This window comes from Somniosus microcephalus, chromosome 8 (genome assembly GCF_052327205.1).
Source record: "Somniosus microcephalus isolate GS21.2 chromosome 8, FLI_Smic_1.0, whole genome shotgun sequence".
Taxonomy (NCBI): domain Eukaryota; kingdom Metazoa; phylum Chordata; class Chondrichthyes; order Squaliformes; family Somniosidae; genus Somniosus; species Somniosus microcephalus.
In genome coordinates, this window is record NC_140994.1 from 268,889,726 (window position 1) to 268,911,136 (window position 21,411).

General features: G+C 56.7%; 1 protein-coding gene across 3 annotated transcripts in view; it reads right to left on the minus strand.

The window, feature by feature from the left end:
- Window positions 1-21,411, minus strand: part of LOC147114393 (F-BAR and double SH3 domains protein 2-like) — a 176,306-nt gene that overhangs the window by 38,538 nt on the left and 116,357 nt on the right. For all 3 annotated transcript variants that reach the window (XM_085996065.1, XM_085996064.1, XM_085996063.1), the window contains one exon: window positions 3,510-3,632. In XM_085996065.1, the coding sequence (XP_085852191.1) occupies window positions 3,510-3,632 (123 nt within the window). The remainder of the gene's footprint in view (window positions 1-3,509; window positions 3,633-21,411) is intronic.

Genomic DNA, 21,411 nt, shown 5'->3' on the forward strand with positions numbered 1-21,411 from the left:
TAAAAGATCCCACGGCCACTATTGGAAGAAGAGCAGGGGAGTTCTCCCCGGTGTCCTGGGGTCAATATTTATCCCTTAAGCAACATCACTAAAACAGATGATCTGGTCATTATCACATTGCTGTTTGTGGGAGCTTGCTGTGCGCAAATTGGCTGCTGTGTTTCCTACATTACAACAGTGACTACACTTCAAAAACTACTTCATTGGCTGTAAAGTGCTTTGGGACATCCCGCGGTTGTGAAAGGCGCTATAGAAATGCAAGTCATTTATTGCCCACCCCCAGTGCCCTGTGAAGGTGGGGGTGGGCCGCCTTCTTGAACCGCTGGGAGCGGGTTTGATACAAACTGAGTGTCTCGCTCGGCCACTTCAGAGGGCAGTTCAGAGTCACCCACGATGGTCTGGGACTGGAGTCACCTATAGGCCCAGACTGGGTAAGGACGGCAGGTTTCCGTCCCTAAAGGACATCAGTGAACCCGTTGGGTTTTTACACAATCCGACAGCCTCACGGTCACTGTTACTGAGACAAGATTTATATTTCCAGAGTTTTAAACTGAATTGAAATTCTCAAATTGCCGTGGTGGGATTTGAACTCACGACCTCTGGATCTCACGATCGACCGACCATAGAGCACATATACCAGAAACGCTGTTTACGGAGGTCACGGACCATCATCAAAGACCCTACCCACCCCAGCCACAGTCTGTTCGCCCTCCTGCCATCTGGGAGACGCTACAGATGCATTCGCACCCGTACGACCAGATTTAGGAACAGCTTCTTTCCCAGGGCTGTCATCCTACTGAACTCCACAAATAAACTCTAAAGCCTGCACATCTGCCAATGCACTTTATTATGGTTATGTTTATGTTAATGTATTACAAGCCAAATGTATGTTGAATGTTTAAATGTCTTAATCTAAATGTACACTCTCGGGAGCCGCAAGCCTACATTTCGTTGTACTGCACTGGTGCACTAACAATGACAATAAAGTTGATTATGATTATTATTAGTGCAGGGACAGAACCCCCCTGCTGTACCGCACCCCAATCTGTCGGCTGGCCTCAGTAAAAGTGACCGTGTGGCTGTCGGATTCTCATAAAAACCCAACAGGTTCACTGATGTCCTTCAGGGAAGGAAATCTGCCGTCCTTACCCGGTCTGAGCCTATATGTGACTCCAGTCCCACCCTATGTTGGTGACGTTTAATGCCCTCAGGGCAACTATGGGATGGGCAATAAGTGCCGGCCTTGCCAGCGACGCCCACATTCCCGAGAATGAGTTAAGACAAGAGTTTCACACCATGTACCTTTATGGTTACAGGAGGAGGCCATTTGGCCCATCGTGCCTGTGCTCGAGTGGAAGAGTAGGAGACACTGCAATGAGTCTTTATTTTAATGGAGGATTCAGGGAGGACGGACAGTGTGTAGGACGGGAGTGGGGGGCGGGGGGCCCTGGAGTGAGAGGTAATTTCAGGAGAGCACTGACTGGAGCCTTTTCACATCTACTCCAAAAATTATTCAAGGTTTATAAAAACCAGGAACAAAATTAATTCTCACGTGGAGAAGTAGGGGTTAATAAGGGACACCCAACACAGTTGTTAAAGGCAAATCGTGTCTGACCAACCTGATTGAGCCTTTGATGAAGTAACAGAGAGGGCTGATGAAGATTGTTATGAACCTTATCTGAGGAAGGACGTTCTTGCCATGGAGGGAGTGCAGCGAAGATTCACCAGGCTGATACCTGGGATGGCAGGAATGACGTATGAGGAGAGATTGGGTCGATTGGGCTTATACTCGCTGGAGTTTAGAAGAATGAGAGGGGATCTCATCGAAACTTATAAAATTCTAACAGGATTGGACAGACTAGATGCAGGAAGGATGTTCCCGATGGTCGGGGAGTCCAGAACCAGGAGTCACAGTCTAAGGATAAGGGGTAAGCCATTTAGGACAGAGATGAGGAGGAATTTCTTCACCCAGAGAGTGGTGAACCTGTGGAATTCTCTACCGCAAAGGCAGTTGAGGCCAATCATTAAATATATTCAAGAAGGAGTTGGATATATTTCTTAAGGCTAAAGGGATCAAGGGATATGGAGAGAAAGCAGGAACAGGGTATTGAATTTGGATGATCAGCCATGATCTCATTGAATGGTGGAGCAAGCTCGAGGGGCCGAATGGCCTACTCCTGCTCCTATCTTCTATGTTTCTATGTTAAGATCGTTGAAGAAAGACTCATGAAATAACACTGGATGGCCAGCTGGTGGCGCCGTCCAAGGAGTATAAATACTCGGGCGTGCGCCCAGCTTGCCCAGGACATTTTGTAAACAGGAACTAGTGAAAGATAACTAGACCTCCATATTTTGAAACAAGTTGATTAAAGCCTTGCTTTATACTCAAACCAAGTGCGTAGTGAGTTTTATTACGTCAAAGGTAGTGCGGTAGATGTTGTATATATGGACTTTCCAAAAGCATTTGATAAAGTACCTCATGACAGACGTAATCAGAATATAGAAGCACATGGTATTAAAGGGACGGCGGTGACTTGGGTATGTAATTGGCTGAGGGATAGGAGGCAGAATGTAGAGGTGAACGGATGTTTTTCTGACTGGAGAGAAGTATGCAGTGGGGTCCCCCCAGGAGTCAGTATTAGGGCCATTGCTTTGCTTGTTATATGTAAATGACCTGGATTGGGTATGAGGAGTACAATTTTGAAGTTTACGGTTGATACAAAACTTGGCAACATAGTAAATAGTGAACAAGATAGTAACAGACTTCAGAAGGACACGGACAGACTGGTGAAATGGGCAGACACATGGCAGATGCAGTTTAATGCGGATAAGTGTGAAGTGATGCACTTTGGTAGGAACCACATGGAGAGGCAGTATAATCTAAATGGTACTATTTTGAGGGGGTGCAAGAGCAGAGAGACCTGGGGGAGGCATATTCACAAATCTTTGAAGGTGGGAGGGCGAGTTGATAAGGCAGTTAAGAAAGCGTAGGGAATACTTGGCTTTGTAAATTGGGGCATTGAATACAAAAACAAGGAAGTCATGGTAAACCTTTACAATTCTCTCATTCAGCCTCAGCTGGAGCACTGTGTGCAATTCTGGGCACCACACTTTAGGAAGAATGTCAAGGCCCTGGAGAAGGTGCAGAGGAGTTAATAATTGGCGAAAGATCTAGAGGGGAGATGAGGAGAAATTTCTTTACACAGCGAGTTGTGATCTGGGACACACGACCAGAAAGGGCGGTGGAATCAGATTCCACAGGAACTTTCAACAGGCAATTGGACATGTACATGAAGAGGACTAATTTACAGGGCTGTGGGGAAAGAGCCAGGGGGAGTGGGACTAATTGGGGAGCTCTTTCAAAGAGCCGGCACAGGCACGATGGGCCGAATGGCCTCCTCCTGTGCTGTATGGTTCTATTATTCTAAACATAAACACAAACCGCAAATAGAATGAGGTAGTCACTTAAAGCAAACTCCACAATTTCAACTCTTAAAAAATCCCACTACCTTACTGGAGGAATCTAGAACACTGCGGAAACATTCCTGTCCCGACTGACAAGTGTCGATCTCGGTCTTGCTGATCAGGGTGAAGTATTCCTGGAGCTTCTCGTACACATCACCATCCAGGTTCTGAAAAAACAGAGGTCAGAAATTCATAAATCATCTCACACAAAGGGACACGTTCAACGGGACTCAGCACAACCGATGACTGAGTATCTTAAGAACATAAGAATTAGGAGCAGGAGTCGGCCATTCGGCCCCTCGAGCCTGCTCCGCCATTCAATAAGATCACAGCTGATCTTTGACCGCAACTCCACTTTCCCACCTGATCCCCATATCCCTTGATTCCCTAGAGTCCAAAAATCTATCGACCTCAGCCTTGAATATACTCAACGACTGAGCCTCCACAGCCCTCTGGGGCAGAGAATTACAAAGATTCACAACCCTCCAAGTGAAGAAATTCCTCATCGCAGTCCTAAATGGCCGACCCCTTATCCTGAGATTATGCCCCCTAGTTCTAGACTCTCCAGCCAGGGGGAAACAGCCTCTCAGCATCTACCCTGTCAATCCCCCTCAGAATCTTATACGTTTCCTGCAAGTGTGACCCAACACCCGTGCCCGTTTCCCCCGAACTCGGAGTGTTAAGTGGGAGCAGCGCAGATTCACCAGAATGAGACTGGGGCTAAAAGGGTTAAATCACGAGGACAGGCTGCACAGACTGGGCTTGTATTATCTGGGGGGGTCAATTCTAAACTCAAGGGAACACAAGGAAAAGCAGGGGGTTCTCCCGGTGTTCTAGGACAATACTCCCCCCAGGGCCAACACCACCAGAAAAGAGCCCAGCGTGTGGGGAGGGGAGCGATGCAGGGTTGGGACTGTGCGTGGGGGAGGGGTGTGATTTAGTAAGCGATTCTTTGGGTTGATTTTAATTCACATTTAATGGCAGTGGGGGCTTGATGCAGACACGAGGGAGAAGGGAGCAGAGGGATACTGGAGGAGGTGGGAGAGATAGTTAGAGTGGGAGGAGGCTCGTGTGCAGCATGAACACCAGCTTGGACTCGTTGGGCCGAACGGCCAGTTTCTGTGCTGTACATTCTGTTAAAAGTGCAGAAGAGTTTTTCCTGAGGTTGTAGCTATTGAATCCTCCAGCATTCACACGGCATTCTTTTCTGATACAGTCACACAAGAACAAGCTAAAGCTGGAGTGAAGCCTGTATTCCCAGTGACTGGAGTGAAGCCTGTACTCCCAGCGAGTGAGGCCTGTACTCCCAGTGACTGGAGTGAGGCCTGTACTCCCAGTGACTGGAGTGAGGCCTGTACTCCCAGAGACTGGAGTGAGGCCTGTACTCCCAGAGACTGGAGTGAGGCCTGTACTCCCAGTGACTGGAGTGAGGCCTGTACTCCCAGTGACTGGAGTGAGGCCTGTACTCCCAGAGACTGGAGTGAGGCCTGTACTCTCACTGACTGGAGTGAGGCCTGTACTCCCAGTGACTGGAGTGAGGCCTGTACTCCCAGTGACTGGAGTGAGGCCTGTACTCCCAGAGACTGGAGTGAGGCCTGTACTCCCAGAGACTGGAGTGAGGCCTGTACTCCCAGTGACTGGAGTGAGGCCTGTACTCCCAGTGACTGGAGTGAGGCCTGTACTCCCAGTGACTGGAGTGAGGCCTGTACTCCCAGTGACTGGAGTGAGGCCTGTACTCCCAGTGACTGGAGTGAGGCCTGTACTCCCAGAGACTGGAGTGAGGCCTGTACTCCCAGAGACTGGAGTGAGGCCTGTACTCCCAGTGACTGGAGTGAGGCCTGTACTCCCAGTGACTGGAGTGAGGCCTGTACTCCCAGAGACTGGAGTGAGGCCTGTACTCTCACTGACTGGAGTGAGGCCTGTACTCCCAGTGACTGGAGTGAGGCCTGTACTCCCAGTGACTGGAGTGAGGCCTGTACTCCCAGAGACTGGAGTGAGGCCTGTACTCCCAGAGACTGGAGTGAGGCCTGTACTCCCAGTGACTGGAGTGAGGCCTGTACTCCCAGTGACTGGAGTGAGGCCTGTACTCCCAGTGACTGGAGTGAGGCCTGTACTCCCAGTGACTGGAGTGAGGCCTGTACTCCCAGTGACTGGAGTGAGGCCTGTACTCCCAGAGACTGGAGTGAGGCCTGTACTCCCAGAGACTGGAGTGAGGCCTGTACTCCCAGAGACTGGAGTGAGGCCTGTACTCCCAGAGACTGGAGTGAGGCCTGTACTCCCAGAGACTGGAGTGAGGCCTGTACTCCCAGTGACTGGAGTGAGGCCTGTACTCCCAGTGACTGGAGTGAGGCCTGTACTCCCAGAGACTGGAGTGAGGCCTGCACTCCCAGTGACTGGAGTGAGGCCTGCACTCCCAGAGACTGGAGTGAGGCCTGTACTCCCAGAGACTGGAGGGAGGCCTGTGCTCCCAGTGACTGGAGTGAGGCCTGTACTCCCAGAGACTGGAGTGAGGCCTGTACTCCCAGAGACTGGAGTGAGGCCTGTACTCCCAGTGACTGGAGTGAGGCCTGTACTCCCAGTGACTGGAGTGAGGCCTGTACTCCCAGTGACTGGAGTGAGGCCTGTACTCCCAGTGACTGGAGTGAGGCCTGTACTCCCAGTGACTGGAGTGAGGCCTGTACTCCCAGTGACTGGAGTGAGGCCTGTACTCCCAGAGACTGGAGTGAGGCCTGTGCTCCCAGTGACTGGAGTGAGGCCTGTACTCCCAGAGACTGGAGTCAGGCCTGTACTCCCAGTGACTGGAGTGAGGCCTGTACTCCCAGTGACTGGAGTGAGGCCTGTACTCCCAGTGACTGGAGTGAGGCCTGTACTCTCAGTGACTGGAGTGAGGCCTGTACTCCCAGTGACTGGAGTGAGGCCTGTACTCCCAGTGACTGGAGGGAGGCCTGTACTCCCAGAGACTAGAGTGAGGCCTGTACTCCCAGCGACTGAAGGGAGGCCTGTACTCCCAGTGACTGGAGTGAGGCCTGTACTCCCAGTGACTGGAGTGAGACCTGTACTCCCAGAGACTAGAGTGAGGCCTGTACTCCCAGAGACTGGAGTGAGGCCTGTACTCCCAGGGACTAGAGTGAGGCCTATACACCCAGAGACTGGAGTGAGGCCTGTACTCCCAGAGACTAGAGTGAGGCCTGTACTCCCAGTGACTGGAGTGAGGCCTGTGCTCCCAGAGACTAGAGTGAGGCCTGTACTCCCAGTGACTGGAGTGAGGCCTGTACTCCCAGTGACTGGAGTGAGGCCTGTACTCTCAGTGACTGGAGTGAGGCCTGTACTCCCAGTGACTGGAGTGAGGCCTGTACTCCCAGTGACTGGAGTGAGGCATGTACTCCCAGTGACAGGAGTGAGGTCTGTACTCCCAGTGACTGGAGTGAGGCCTTTATTCCCAGTGACTGGAGTGAGGCCTGTACTCCCAATGACTGGAGTGAGGCCTGTACTCCCAGTGACTGGAGTGAGGCCTGTACTCCCAGTGACTGGAATGAGGCCTGTACTCCCAGTGACTGGAGTGAGGCCTGTACTCCCAGTGGCTGGAGTGAGGCCTGCACTCCCAGTGACTGGAGTGAGGCCTGTACTCCCAGAGACTGGAGTGAGGCCTGTACTCCCAGTGACTGGAGTGAGGCCTGTACTCCCAGTGACTGGAGTGAGGCCTGTACTCCCAGTGACTGGAGTGAGGCCTGTACTCCCAGTGACTGGAGTGAGGCCTGTACTCTCAGTGACTGGAGTGAGGCCTGTACTCCCAGTGACTGGAGTGAGGCCTGTACTCCCAGTGACTGGAGTGAGGCCTGTTCTCCCAGTGACTGGAGTGAGGCCTGTACTCCCAGTGAACGAAGTGAGGCCTGTACTCCCAGTGACTGGAGTGAGGCCTGTACTCCCAGTGACTGGAGTGAGGCCTGTTCTCCCAGTGACTGGAGGGAGGCCTGTACTCCCAGACACTGGAGTGAGGCCTGTACTCCCAGAGACTGGAGTGAGGCCTGTACTCCCAGTGACTGGAGTGAGGCCTGTACTCCCAGTGACTGGAGTGAGGCCTGTACTCCCAGCGACTGGAGTGAGGCCTGTACTCCCAGAGACTGGAGTGAGGCCTGTACTCCCAGTGACTGGAGTGAGGCCTGTACTCCCACAGACTGGAGTGAGGCCTGTACTCCCAGAGACTGGAGTGAGGCCTGTACTCCCAGAGACTGGAGTGAGGCCTGTACTCCCAGTGACTGGAGTGAGGCCTGTACTCCCAGTTACTGGAGAGAGGCCTGTACTCCCAGAGACTGGAGTGAGGCCAGTACTCCCAGAGACTGGAGTGAGGCCTGTACTCCCAGTGACTGGTGTGAGGCCTGCACTCCCAGAGACTGGAGTGAGGCCTGTACTCCCAGAGACTGGAGTGTGGCCTGTACTCCCAGTGACTGGAGTGAGGCCTGTACTCCCAGTGACTGGAGTGAGGCCTGTACTCCCAGAGACTGTAGTGAGGCCTGTACTCCCAGTGACTGGAGTGAGGCCTGTACTCCCAGTGACTGGAGTGAGGCCTGTACTCCCAGTGACTGGAGTGAGGCCTGTACTCCCAGAGACTGGAGTGAGGCCTGTACCCCCAGTGACTGGAGTGAGGCCTGTACTCCCAGTGACTGGGGTGAGGCCTGTACTCCCAGTGACTGGAGTGAGGCCTGTACTCCCAGTGACTGGAGTGAGGCCTGTACTCCCAGAGACTGGAGTGAGGCTTGTACTCCCAGAGACTGAGGCCTGTACACCCAGTGACTGGTGTGAGGCCTGTACTCCCAGAGACTGGAGTGAGGCCTGTACTCCCAGTGACTGGAGTGAGGCCTGTACTCCCAGTGACTGGAGTGAGGCCTGTTCTCCCAGAAACTGGAGTGAGGCCTGCACTCCCAGTGACTGGAGTGAGGCCTGTACTCCCAGTGACTGGTGTGAGGCCTGCACTCCCAGTGACTGGAGTGAGACCTGTACTCCCAGAGACTAGAGTGAGGCCTGTACTCCCAGAGACTGGAGTGAGGCCTGTACTCCCAGGGACTAGAGTGAGGCCTGTACTCCCAGTGACTGGAGTGAGGCCTGTACTCCCAGAGACTGGAGTGAGGCCTGTACTCCCAGAGACTGGAGTCAGGACTGTACTCCCAGTGACTGGAGTGAGGCCTGTACTCCCAGTGACTGGAGTGAGGCCTGTACTCCCAGTGACTGGAGTGAGGCCTGTACTCCCAGTGACTGGAGTGAGGCCTGTACTCTCAGTGACTGGAGTGAGGCCTGTACTCCCAGTGACTGGAGTGAGGCCTGTACTCCCAGTGACTGGAGGGAGGCCTGTACTCCCAGAGACTAGAGTGAGGCCTGTACTCCCAGTGACTGGAGGGAGGCCTGTACTCCCAGTGACTGGAGTGAGGCCTTTAATCCCAGCGACTGGAGAGATGCCTGTACTCCCGGTGACTGGAGTGAGGCCTGTACTCCCAGTGACTGGAGTGAGGCCTGTACTCCCAGTGACTGGAGTGAGGCCTGTACTCCCAGAGACTGGAGTGAGGCCTGTACTCCCAGAGACTGGAGTGAGGCCTGTACTCCCAGAGACTGGAGTGAGGCCTGTACTCCCAGAGACTGGAGTGAGGCCTGTACTCCCAGTGACTGGGGCGAGGCCTGTACTCCCAGTGACTGGAGTGAGGCCTGCACTCCCAGTGACTGGAGTGAGGCCTGTACTCCCAGTGACTGGAGTGAGGCCTGTACTCCCAGTGACTGGAGTGAGGCCTGTACTCCCAGAGACTGGAGTGAGGCCTGTACTCCCAGGGACCGGAGTGAGGCCTGTACTCCCAGAGACTGGAGTGAGGCCTGTACTCGCAGTGACTGGAGTGAGGCCTGTACTCCCAGTGACTGGAGTGAGGCCTGTACTCCCAGTGACTGGAGTATGGCCTGTACTCCCAGAGACTGGAGTGAGGCCTGTACTCCCAGAGACTGGAGTGAGGCCTGTACTCCCAGAGACTGGAGTGAGGCCTGTACTCCCAGAGACTGGAGTGAGGCCTGTACTCCCAGAGACTGGAGTGAGGCCTGTGCTCCCAGAGACTGGAGTGAGGCCTGTGCTCCCAGAGACTGGAGTGAGGCCTGTACTCCCAGAGACTGGAGTGAGGCCTGTACTCCCAGTGACCGGAGTGAGGCCTGTACTCCCAGAGACTGGAGTGAGGCCTGTACTCCCAGTGACTGGAGTGAGGCCTGTACTCCCAGTGACTGGAGTGAGGCCTGTACTCCCAGTGACTGGAGTGAGGCCTGTACTCCCAGTGACTGGAGTGAGGCCTGTACTTCCAGTGACTGGAGTGAGGCCTGTACTCCCAGAGACTGGAGTGAGGCCTGTACTCCCAGTGACTGGAGTGAGGCCTGTACTCCCAGCGAGTGGAGTGAGGCCTGTACTCCCAGTGACTGGAGTGAGGCCTGTACTCCCAGTGACTGGAGTGAGGCCTGTACTCCCAGTGACTGGAGTGAGGCCTGTACTCCCAGAGACTGGAGTGAGGCCTGTACTCCCAGTGACTGGAGTGAGGCCTGTACTCCCAGTGACTGGAGTGAGGCCTGTACTCCCAGAGACTGGAGTGAGGCCTGTACTCCCAGTGACTGGAGCGAGGCCTGTACTCCCAGTGACTAGAGTGAGGCCTGTACTCCCAGTGACGGGAGTGAGGCCTGTACTCCCAGAGACTGGAGTGAGGCCTGTACTCCCAGTGACTGGAGTGAGGCCTGTACTCCCAGTGACTGGAGTGCGGCCTGTACTCCCAGAGACTGGAGTGAGGCCTGTACTCCCAGAGACTGGAGTGAGGCCTGTACTCCCAGTGACTGGAGTGAGGCCTGTACTCCCAGTGACTGGAGTGAGGCCTGTACTCCCAGAGACTGGAGTGAGGCCTGTACTCCCAGAGACTGAGGCCTGTACTCCCAGTGACTGGTGTGAGGCCTGTACTCCCAGAGACTGGAGTGAGGCCTGTACTCCCAGTGACTGGAGTGAGGCCTTTATTCCCAGTGACTGTAGTGAGGCCTGTACTCCCAGAGACTGCAGTGAGGCCTGTACTCCCAGTGACTGGAGTGAGGCCTGTCCTCCCAGTGACTGGAGTGAGGCCTGTACTCCCAGAGACTGGAGTGAGGCCTGTACTCCCAGTGACTGGAGTGAGGCCTGTACTCCCAGTGACTGGAGTGAGGCCTGTACTCCCAGTGACTGGAGTGAGGCCTGTACTCCCAGTGACTGGAGTGAGGCCTGTACTCCCAGTGACTGGAGTGAGGCCTGTACTCCCAGTGACTGGAGTGAGGCCTGTACTCCCAGAGACTGGAGCGAGGCCCGTACTCCCAGAGACTGGAGTGAGGCCTGTACTCCCAGAGACTGGAGTGAGGCCTGTACTCCCAGAGACTGGAGTGAGGCCTGTACTCCCAGTGACTGGAGTGAGGCCTGTACTCCCAGAGACTGGAGTGAGGCCTGTACTCCCAGTGACTGGAGTGAGGCCTGTACTCCCAGTGGCTGGAGTGAGGCCTGCACTCCCAGTGACTGGAGTGAGGCCTGTACTCCAGGAGACTGGAGTGAGGCCTGTACTCCCAGTGACTGGAGTGAGGCCTGTACTCCCAGTGACTGGAGTGAGGCCTGTACTCCCAGTGACTGGAGTGAGGCCTGTACTCCCAGTTACTGGAGTGAGGCCTGTACTCTCAGTGACTGGAGTGAGGCCTGTACTCCCAGTGACTGGAGTGAGGCCTGTACTCCCAGTGACTGGAGTGAGGCCTGTTCTCCCAGTGACTGGAGTGAGGCCTGTACTCCCAGTGACTGGAGCGAGGCCTGTACTCCCAGTGAACGAAGTGAGGCCTGTACTCCCAGTGACTGGAGTGAGGCCTGTACTCCCAGTGACTGGAGTGAGGCCTGTACTCCCAGTGACTGGAGGGAGGCCTGTACTCCCAGACACTGGAGTGAGGCCTGTACTCCCAGAGACTGGAGTGAGGCCTGTACTCCCAGTGACTGGAGTGAGGCCTGTACTCCCAGTGACTGGAGTGAGGCCTGTACTCCCAGCGACTGGAGTGAGGCCTGTATTCCCAGAGACTGGAGTGAGGCCTGTACTCCCAGTGACTGGAGTGAGGCCTGTACTCCCACAGACTGGAGTGAGGCCTGTACTCCCAGAGACTGGAGTGAGGCCTGTACTCCCAGAGACTGGAGTGAGGCCTGTACTCCCAGTGACTGGAGTGAGGCCTGTACTCTCAGTGACTGGAGTGAGGCCTGTACTCCCAGTGACTGGAGTGAGGCCTGTACTCCCAGTGACTGGAGTGAGGCATGTACTCCCAGTGACAGGAGTGAGGTCTGTACTCCCAGTGACTGGAGTGAGGCCTTTATTCCCAGTGACTGGAGTGAGGCCTGTACTCCCAATGACTGGAGTGAGGCCTGTACTCCCAGTGACTGGAGTGAGGCCTGTACTCCCAGTGACTGGAATGAGGCCTGTACTCCCAGTGACTGGAGTGAGGCCTGTACTCCCAGTGGCTGGAGTGAGGCCTGCACTCCCAGTGACTGGAGTGAGGCCTGTACTCCCAGAGACTGGAGTGAGGCCTGTACTCCCAGTGACTGGAGTGAGGCCTGTACTCCCAGTGACTGGAGTGAGGCCTGTACTCCCAGTGACTGGAGTGAGGCCTGTACTCCCAGTGACTGGAGTGAGGCCTGTACTCTCAGTGACTGGAGTGAGGCCTGTACTCCCAGTGACTGGAGTGAGGCCTGTACTCCCAGTGACTGGAGTGAGGCCTGTTCTCCCAGTGACTGGAGTGAGGCCTGTACTCCCAGTGAACGAAGTGAGGCCTGTACTCCCAGTGACTGGAGTGAGGCCTGTACTCCCAGTGACTGGAGTGAGGCCTGTTCTCCCAGTGACTGGAGGGAGGCCTGTACTCCCAGACACTGGAGTGAGGCCTGTACTCCCAGAGACTGGAGTGAGGCCTGTACTCCCAGTGACTGGAGTGAGGCCTGTACTCCCAGTGACTGGAGTGAGGCCTGTACTCCCAGCGACTGGAGTGAGGCCTGTACTCCCAGAGACTGGAGTGAGGCCTGTACTCCCAGTGACTGGAGTGAGGCCTGTACTCCCACAGACTGGAGTGAGGCCTGTACTCCCAGAGACTGGAGTGAGGCCTGTACTCCCAGAGACTGGAGTGAGGCCTGTACTCCCAGTGACTGGAGTGAGGCCTGTACTCCCAGTTACTGGAGAGAGGCCTGTACTCCCAGAGACTGGAGTGAGGCCAGTACTCCCAGAGACTGGAGTGAGGCCTGTACTCCCAGTGACTGGTGTGAGGCCTGCACTCCCAGAGACTGGAGTGAGGCCTGTACTCCCAGAGACTGGAGTGTGGCCTGTACTCCCAGTGACTGGAGTGAGGCCTGTACTCCCAGTGACTGGAGTGAGGCCTGTACTCCCAGAGACTGTAGTGAGGCCTGTACTCCCAGTGACTGGAGTGAGGCCTGTACTCCCAGTGACTGGAGTGAGGCCTGTACTCCCAGTGACTGGAGTGAGGCCTGTACTCCCAGAGACTGGAGTGAGGCCTGTACCCCCAGTGACTGGAGTGAGGCCTGTACTCCCAGTGACTGGGGTGAGGCCTGTACTCCCAGTGACTGGAGTGAGGCCTGTACTCCCAGTGACTGGAGTGAGGCCTGTACTCCCAGAGACTGGAGTGAGGCTTGTACTCCCAGAGACTGAGGCCTGTACACCCAGTGACTGGTGTGAGGCCTGTACTCCCAGAGACTGGAGTGAGGCCTGTACTCCCAGTGACTGGAGTGAGGCCTGTACTCCCAGTGACTGGAGTGAGGCCTGTTCTCCCAGAAACTGGAGTGAGGCCTGTACTCCCAGTGACTGGAGTGAGGCCTCTACTCCCAGAGACTGGAGTGAGGCCTGTTCTCCCAGTGACTGGAGTGAGGCCTGCACTCCCAGTGACTGGAGTGAGGCCTGTACTCCCAGTGACTGGTGTGAGGCCTGCACTCCCAGTGACTGGAGTGAGACCTGTACTCCCAGAGACTAGAGTGAGGCCTGTACTCCCAGAGACTGGAGTGAGGCCTGTACTCCCAGGGACTAGAGTGAGGCCTGTACTCCCAGTGACTGGAGTGAGGCCTGTACTCCCAGAGACTGGAGTGAGGCCTGTACTCCCAGAGACTAGAGTGAGGCCTGTACTCCCAGAGACTGGAGTCAGGACTGTACTCCCAGTGACTGGAGTGAGGCCTGTACTCCCAGTGACTGGAGTGAGGCCTGTACTCCCAGTGACTGGAGTGAGGCCTGTACTCCCAGTGACTGGAGTGAGGCCTGTACTCTCAGTGACTGGAGTGAGGCCTGTACTCCCAGTGACTGGAGTGAGGCCTGTACTCCCAGTGACTGGAGGGAGGCCTGTACTCCCAGAGACTAGAGTGAGGCCTGTACTCCCAGTGACTGGAGGGAGGCCTGTACTCCCAGTGACTGGAGTGAGGCCTTTAATCCCAGCGACTGGAGAGATGCCTGTACTCCCGGTGACTGGAGTGAGGCCTGTACTCCCAGTGACTGGAGTGAGGCCTGTACTCCCAGTGACTGGAGTGAGGCCTGTACTCCCAGAGACTGGAGTGAGGCCTGTACTCCCAGAGACTGGAGTGAGGCCTGTACTCCCAGAGACTGGAGTGAGGCCTGTACTCCCAGAGACTGGAGTGAGGCCTGTACTCCCAGTGACTGGGGCGAGGCCTGTACTCCCAGTGACTGGAGTGAGGCCTGCACTCCCAGTGACTGGAGTGAGGCCTGTACTCCCAGTGACTGGAGTGAGGCCTGTACTCCCAGTGACTGGAGTGAGGCCTGTACTCCCAGAGACTGGAGTGAGGCCTGTACTCCCAGGGACCGGAGTGAGGCCTGTACTCCCAGAGACTGGAGTGAGGCCTGTACTCGCAGTGACTGGAGTGAGGCCTGTACTCCCAGTGACTGGAGTGAGGCCTGTACTCCCAGTGACTGGAGTATGGCCTGTACTCCCAGAGACTGGAGTGAGGCCTGTACTCCCAGAGACTGGAGTGAGGCCTGTACTCCCAGAGACTGGAGTGAGGCCTGTACTCCCAGAGACTGGAGTGAGGCCTGTACTCCCAGAGACTGGAGTGAGGCCTGTGCTCCCAGAGACTGGAGTGAGGCCTGTGCTCCCAGAGACTGGAGTGAGGCCTGTACTCCCAGAGACTGGAGTGAGGCCTGTACTCCCAGTGACCGGAGTGAGGCCTGTACTCCCAGAGACTGGAGTGAGGCCTGTACTCCCAGTGACTGGAGTGAGGCCTGTACTCCCAGTGACTGGAGTGAGGCCTGTACTCCCAGTGACTGGAGTGAGGCCTGTACTCCCAGTGACTGGAGTGAGGCCTGTACTTCCAGTGACTGGAGTGAGGCCTGTACTCCCAGAGACTGGAGTGAGGCCTGTACTCCCAGTGACTGGAGTGAGGCCTGTACTCCCAGCGAGTGGAGTGAGGCCTGTACTCCCAGTGACTGGAGTGAGGCCTGTACTCCCAGTGACTGGAGTGAGGCCTGTACTCCCAGTGACTGGAGTGAGGCCTGTACTCCCAGAGACTGGAGTGAGGCCTGTACTCCCAGTGACTGGAGTGAGGCCTGTACTCCCAGTGACTGGAGTGAGGCCTGTACTCCCAGAGACTGGAGTGAGGCCTGTACTCCCAGTGACTGGAGCGAGGCCTGTACTCCCAGTGACTAGAGTGAGGCCTGTACTCCCAGTGACGGGAGTGAGGCCTGTACTCCCAGAGACTGGAGTGAGGCCTGTACTCCCAGTGACTGGAGTGAGGCCTGTACTCCCAGTGACTGGAGTGCGGCCTGTACTCCCAGAGACTGGAGTGAGGCCTGTACTCCCAGAGACTGGAGTGAGGCCTGTACTCCCAGTGACTGGAGTGAGGCCTGTACTCCCAGTGACTGGAGTGAGGCCTGTACTCCCAGAGACTGGAGTGAGGCCTGTACTCCCAGAGACTGAGGCCTGTACTCCCAGTGACTGGTGTGAGGCCTGTACTCCCAGAGACTGGAGTGAGGCCTGTACTCCCAGTGACTGGAGTGAGGCCTTTATTCCCAGTGACTGTAGTGAGGCCTGTACTCCCAGAGACTGCAGTGAGGCCTGTACTCCCAGTGACTGGAGTGAGGCCTGTCCTCCCAGTGACTGGAGTGAGGCCTGTACTCCCAGAGACTGGAGTGAGGCCTGTACTCCCAGTGACTGGAGTGAGGCCTGTACTCCCAGTGACTGGAGTGAGGCCTGTACTCCCAGTGACTGGAGTGAGGCCTGTACTCCCAGTGACTGGAGTGAGGCCTGTACTCCCAGTGACTGGAGTGAGGCCTGTACTCCCAGTGACTGGAGTGAGGCCTGTACTCCCAGAGACTGGAGCGAGGCCCGTACTCCCAGAGACTGGAGTGAGGCCTGTACTCCCAGAGACTGGAGTGAGGCCTGTACTCCCAGAGACTGGAGTGAGGCCTGTACTCCCAGTGACTGGAGTGAGGCCTGTACTCCCAGAGACTGGAGTGAGGCCTGTACTCCCAGTGACTGGAGTGAGGCCTGTACTCCCAGTGGCTGGAGTGAGGCCTGCACTCCCAGTGACTGGAGTGAGGCCTGTACTCCAGGAGACTGGAGTGAGGCCTGTACTCCCAGTGACTGGAGTGAGGCCTGTACTCCCAGTGACTGGAGTGAGGCCTGTACTCCCAGTGACTGGAGTGAGGCCTGTACTCCCAGTTACTGGAGTGAGGCCTGTACTCTCAGTGACTGGAGTGAGGCCTGTACTCCCAGTGACTGGAGTGAGGCCTGTACTCCCAGTGACTGGAGTGAGGCCTGTTCTCCCAGTGACTGGAGTGAGGCCTGTACTCCCAGTGACTGGAGCGAGGCCTGTACTCCCAGTGAACGAAGTGAGGCCTGTACTCCCAGTGACTGGAGTGAGGCCTGTACTCCCAGTGACTGGAGTGAGGCCTGTACTCCCAGTGACTGGAGGGAGGCCTGTACTCCCAGACACTGGAGTGAGGCCTGTACTCCCAGAGACTGGAGTGAGGCCTGTACTCCCAGTGACTGGAGTGAGGCCTGTACTCCCAGTGACTGGAGTGAGGCCTGTACTCCCAGCGACTGGAGTGAGGCCTGTATTCCCAGAGACTGGAGTGAGGCCTGTACTCCCAGTGACTGGAGTGAGGCCTGTACTCCCACAGACTGGAGTGAGGCCTGTACTCCCAGAGACTGGAGTGAGGCCTGTACTCCCAGAGACTGGAGTGAGGCCTGTACTCCCAGTGACTGGAGTGAGGCCTGTACTCCCAGTTACTGGAGTGAGGCCTGTACTCCCAGAGACTGGAGTGAGGCCAGTACTCCCAGAGACTGGAGTGAGGCCTGTACTCCCAGTGACTGGTGTGAGGGCTGCACTCCCAGAGACTGGAGTGAGGCCTGTACTCCCAGAGACTGGAGTGTGGCCTGTACTCCCAGTGACTGGAGTGAGGCCTGTACTCCCAGTGACTGGAGTGAGGCCTGTACTCCCAGTGACTGGAGTGAGGCCTGTACTCCCAGTTACTGGAGTGAGGCCTGTACTCCCAGAGACTGGAGTGAGGCCAGTACTCCCAGAGACTGGAGTGAGGCCTGTACTCCCAGTGACTGGTGTGAGGCCTGCACTCCCAGAGACTGGAGTGAGGCCTGTACTCCCAGTGACTGGAGTGAGGCCTGTACTCCCAGTGACTGGAGTGAGGCCTGTACTCCCAGAGACTGTAGTGAGGCCTGTACTCCCAGTGACTGGAGTGAGGCCTGTACTCCCAGTGACTGGAGTGAGGCCTGTACTCCCAGTGACTGGAGTGAGGCCTGTACTCCCAGTGACTGGAGTGAGGCCTGTACTCCCAGTGACTGGAGTGAGGCCTGTACTCCCAGAGACTGGAGTGAGGCCTGTACTCCCAGAGACTGAGGCCTGTACACCCAGTGACTGGTGTGAGGCCTGTACTCCCAGAGACTGGAGTGAGGCCTGTACTCCCAGTGACTGGAGTGAGGCCTGTACTCCCAGTGACTGGAGTGAGGCCTGTTCTCCCAGAGACTGGAGTGAGGCTTGTACTCCCAGTGACTGGAGTGAGGCCTCTACTCCCAGAGACTGGAGTGAGGCCTGTTCTCCCAGTGACTGGAGTGAGGCCTGCACTCCCAGTGACTGGAGTGAGGCCTGTACTCCCAGTGACTGGTGTGAGGCCTGCACTCCCAGTGACTGCAGTGAGGCCTGTACTCCCAGTGACTGGTGTGAGGCCTGTACTCCCAATGACGGGAGTGAGGCCAGTACTCCCAGTGACTGGAGTGAGGCCTGTACTCCCAGTGACTGGAGTGAGGCCTGTACTCCCAGAGACTGGAGTGAGGCCTGTACTCCCAATGACTGGAGTGAGGCCTGTACTCCCAGTGACTGGAGTGAGGCCTGTACTCCCAGTGACTGGAGTGAGGCCTGTACTCCCAGTGACTGGAGTGAGGCCTGTACTCCCAGTGACTGGAGTGAGGCCTGTACTCCCAGTGACTGGAGTGAGGCCTGTACTCCCAGTGACTGGAGTGAGGACTGCACTCCCAGTGACTGGAGTGAGGACTGTACTCCCAGTGACTGGAGTGAGGCCTGTACTCCCAGTGACTGGAGTGAGGCCTGTACTCCCAGCGACTGGAGTGAGGCCTGTACTCCCAGTGACTGGAGTGAGGCCTGTACTCCCAGTGACTGGAGTGAGGCCTGTACTCCCAGTGACTGGAGTGAGGCCTGCACTCACAGTGACTGGAGTGTGTCCTGTACTCCCAGTGACTGGTGTGAGGCCTGCACTCCCAGTGACTGGAGTGAGGCCTGTACTCCCAGTGACTGGAGTGAGGCCTGTACTCCCAGAGACTGGAGTGAGGCCTGTACTCCCAGTGACTGGAGTGAGGCCTGTACTCCCAGTGACTGGAGTGAGGCCTGTACTCCCAGAGACTGGAGTGAGGCCAGTACTCCCAGAGACTGGAGTGAGGCCTGTACTCCCAGTGACTGGTGTGAGGCCTGCACTCCCAGAGACTGGAGTGAGGCCTGTACTCCCAGAGACTGGAGTGAGGCCTGTACTCCCAGTGACTGGAGTGAGGCCTGTACTCCCAGTGACTGGAGTGAGGCCTGTACTCCCAGTGACTGGAGTGAGGCCTGTACTCCCAGTGACTGGAGTGAGGCCTGTACTCTCAGTGACTGGAGTGAGGCCTGTACTCCCAGTGACTGGAGTGAGGCCTGTACTCCCAGTGACTGGAGTGAGGCCTGTTCTCCCAGTGACTGGAGTGAGGCCTGTACTCCCAGTGAACGAAGTGAGGCCTGTACTCCCAGTGACTGGAGTGAGGCCTGTACTCCCAGTGACTGGAGTGAGGCCTGTTCTCCCAGTGACTGGAGGGAGGCCTGTACTCCCAGACACTGGAGTGAGGCCTGTACTCCCAGAGACTGGAGTGAGGCCTGTACTCCCAGTGACTGGAGTGAGGCCTGTACTCCCAGTGACTGGAGTGAGGCCTGTACTCCCAGCGACTGGAGTGAGGCCTGTACTCCCAGAGACTGGAGTGAGGCCTGTACTCCCAGTGACTGGAGTGAGGCCTGTACTCCCACAGACTGGAGTGAGGCCTGTACTCCCAGAGACTGGAGTGAGGCCTGTACTCCCAGAGACTGGAGTGAGGCCTGTACTCCCAGTGACTGGAGTGAGGCCTGTACTCCCAGTTACTGGAGAGAGGCCTGTACTCCCAGAGACTGGAGTGAGGCCAGTACTCCCAGAGACTGGAGTGAGGCCTGTACTCCCAGTGACTGGTGTGAGGCCTGCACTCCCAGAGACTGGAGTGAGGCCTGTACTCCCAGAGACTGGAGTGTGGCCTGTACTCCCAGTGACTGGAGTGAGGCCTGTACTCCCAGTGACTGGAGTGAGGCCTGTACTCCCAGAGACTGTAGTGAGGCCTGTACTCCCAGTGACTGGAGTGAGGCCTGTACTCCCAGTGACTGGAGTGAGGCCTGTACTCCCAGTGACTGGAGTGAGGCCTGTACTCCCAGAGACTGGAGTGAGGCCTGTACCCCCAGTGACTGGAGTGAGGCCTGTACTCCCAGTGACTGGGGTGAGGCCTGTACTCCCAGTGACTGGAGTGAGGCCTGTACTCCCAGTGACTGGAGTGAGGCCTGTACTCCCAGAGACTGGAGTGAGGCTTGTACTCCCAGAGACTGAGGCCTGTACACCCAGTGACTGGTGTGAGGCCTGTACTCCCAGAGACTGGAGTGAGGCCTGTACTCCCAGTGACTGGAGTGAGGCCTGTACTCCCAGTGACTGGAGTGAGGCCTGTTCTCCCAGAAACTGGAGTGAGGCCTGTACTCCCAGTGACTGGAGTGAGGCCTCTACTCCCAGAGACTGGAGTGAGGCCTGTTCTCCCAGTGACTGGAGTGAGGCCTGCACTCCCAGTGACTGGAGTGAGGCCTCACTCCAGTCTCTGGGAGTACAGGCCTCACTCCAGTCTCTGGGAGTGCAGGCCTCACACCAGTCACTGGGAGTACAGGCCTCACTCCAGTCACTGGGAGTGCAGGCCTCACACCAGTCACTGGGAGTACAGGACACACTCCAGTCACTGTGAGTGCAGGCCGCACTCCAGTCACTGGGAGTACAGGCCTCACTCCAGTCACTGGGAGTACAGACCTCACTCCAGTCACTGGGAGTACAGGCCTCACTCCAGTCGCTGGGAGTTCAGGCCTCACTCCAGTCACTGGGAGTACAGGCCTCACTCCAGTCACTGGGAGTACAGGCCTCACTCCAGTCACTGGGAGTGCAGGCCTCACTCCAGTCACTGAGAGTACAGGCCTCACTCCAGTCACTGGGAGTACAGGCCTCACTCCAGTCACTGGGAGTGCAGGCCTCACACCAGTCACTGGGACTACAGGCCTCACTCCAGTCACTGGGAGTGCAGGCCTCACTCCAGTCACTGGGAGTACAGGCCTCACTCCAGTCACTGGGAGTGCAGGCCTTACACCAGTCACTGGGAGTACAGGCCTCACTCCAGTCTCTGGGAGTACAGGCCTCACTCCAGTCTCTGGGAGTACAGGCCTCACTCCAGTCTCTGGGAGTACAGGCCTCACTCCAGTCACTGGGAGTACAGGCCTCACTCCAGTCACTGGGAGTACAGGCCTCACTCCAGTCACTGGGAGTACAGGCCTCACTCCAGTCACTGGGAGTACAGGCCTCACTCCAGTCACTGGGAGTACAGGCCTCACTCCAGTAACTGGCAGTACAGGCCTCACTCCAGTCACTGGGAGTACAGGCCTCACTCCAGTCTCTGGGAGTACAGTCCTCACTCCAGTCTCTGGGAGTACAGGCCTCACTCCAGTCCCTGGGAGTACAGGCCTCACTCCAGTCACTGGGAGTACAGGCCTCACTCCAGTCACTGGGAGTACAGGCCTCAGTCTCTGGGAGTACAGGCCTCACTCCAGTCCCTGGGAGTACAGGCCTCACTCCAGTAACTGGCAGTACAGGCCTCACTCCAGTCACTGGGAGTACAGGCCTCACTCCAGTCTCTGGGAGTACAGTCCTCACTCCAGTCTCTGGGAGTACAGGCCTCACTCCAGTCCCTGGGAGTACAGGCCTCACTCCAGTCACTGGGAGTACAGGCCTCACTCCAGTCACTGGGAGTACAGGCCTCAGTCTCTGGGAGTACAGGCCTCACTCCAGTCCCTGGGAGTACAGGCCTCACTCCAGTCTCTGGGAGTACAGGCCTCACTCCAGTCTGTGGGAGTACAGGCCTCACTCCAGTCACTGGGAGTACAGGCCTGTACTCCCAGTGACTGGTGTGAGGCCTGCACTCCCAGTGACTGGAGTGAGACCTGTACTCCCAGAGACTAGAGTGAGGCCTGTACTCCCAGAGACTGGAGTGAGGCCTGTACTCCCAGGGACTAGAGTGAGGCCTGTACTCCCAGTGACTGGAGTGAGGCCTGTACTCCCAGAGACTGGAGTGAGGCCT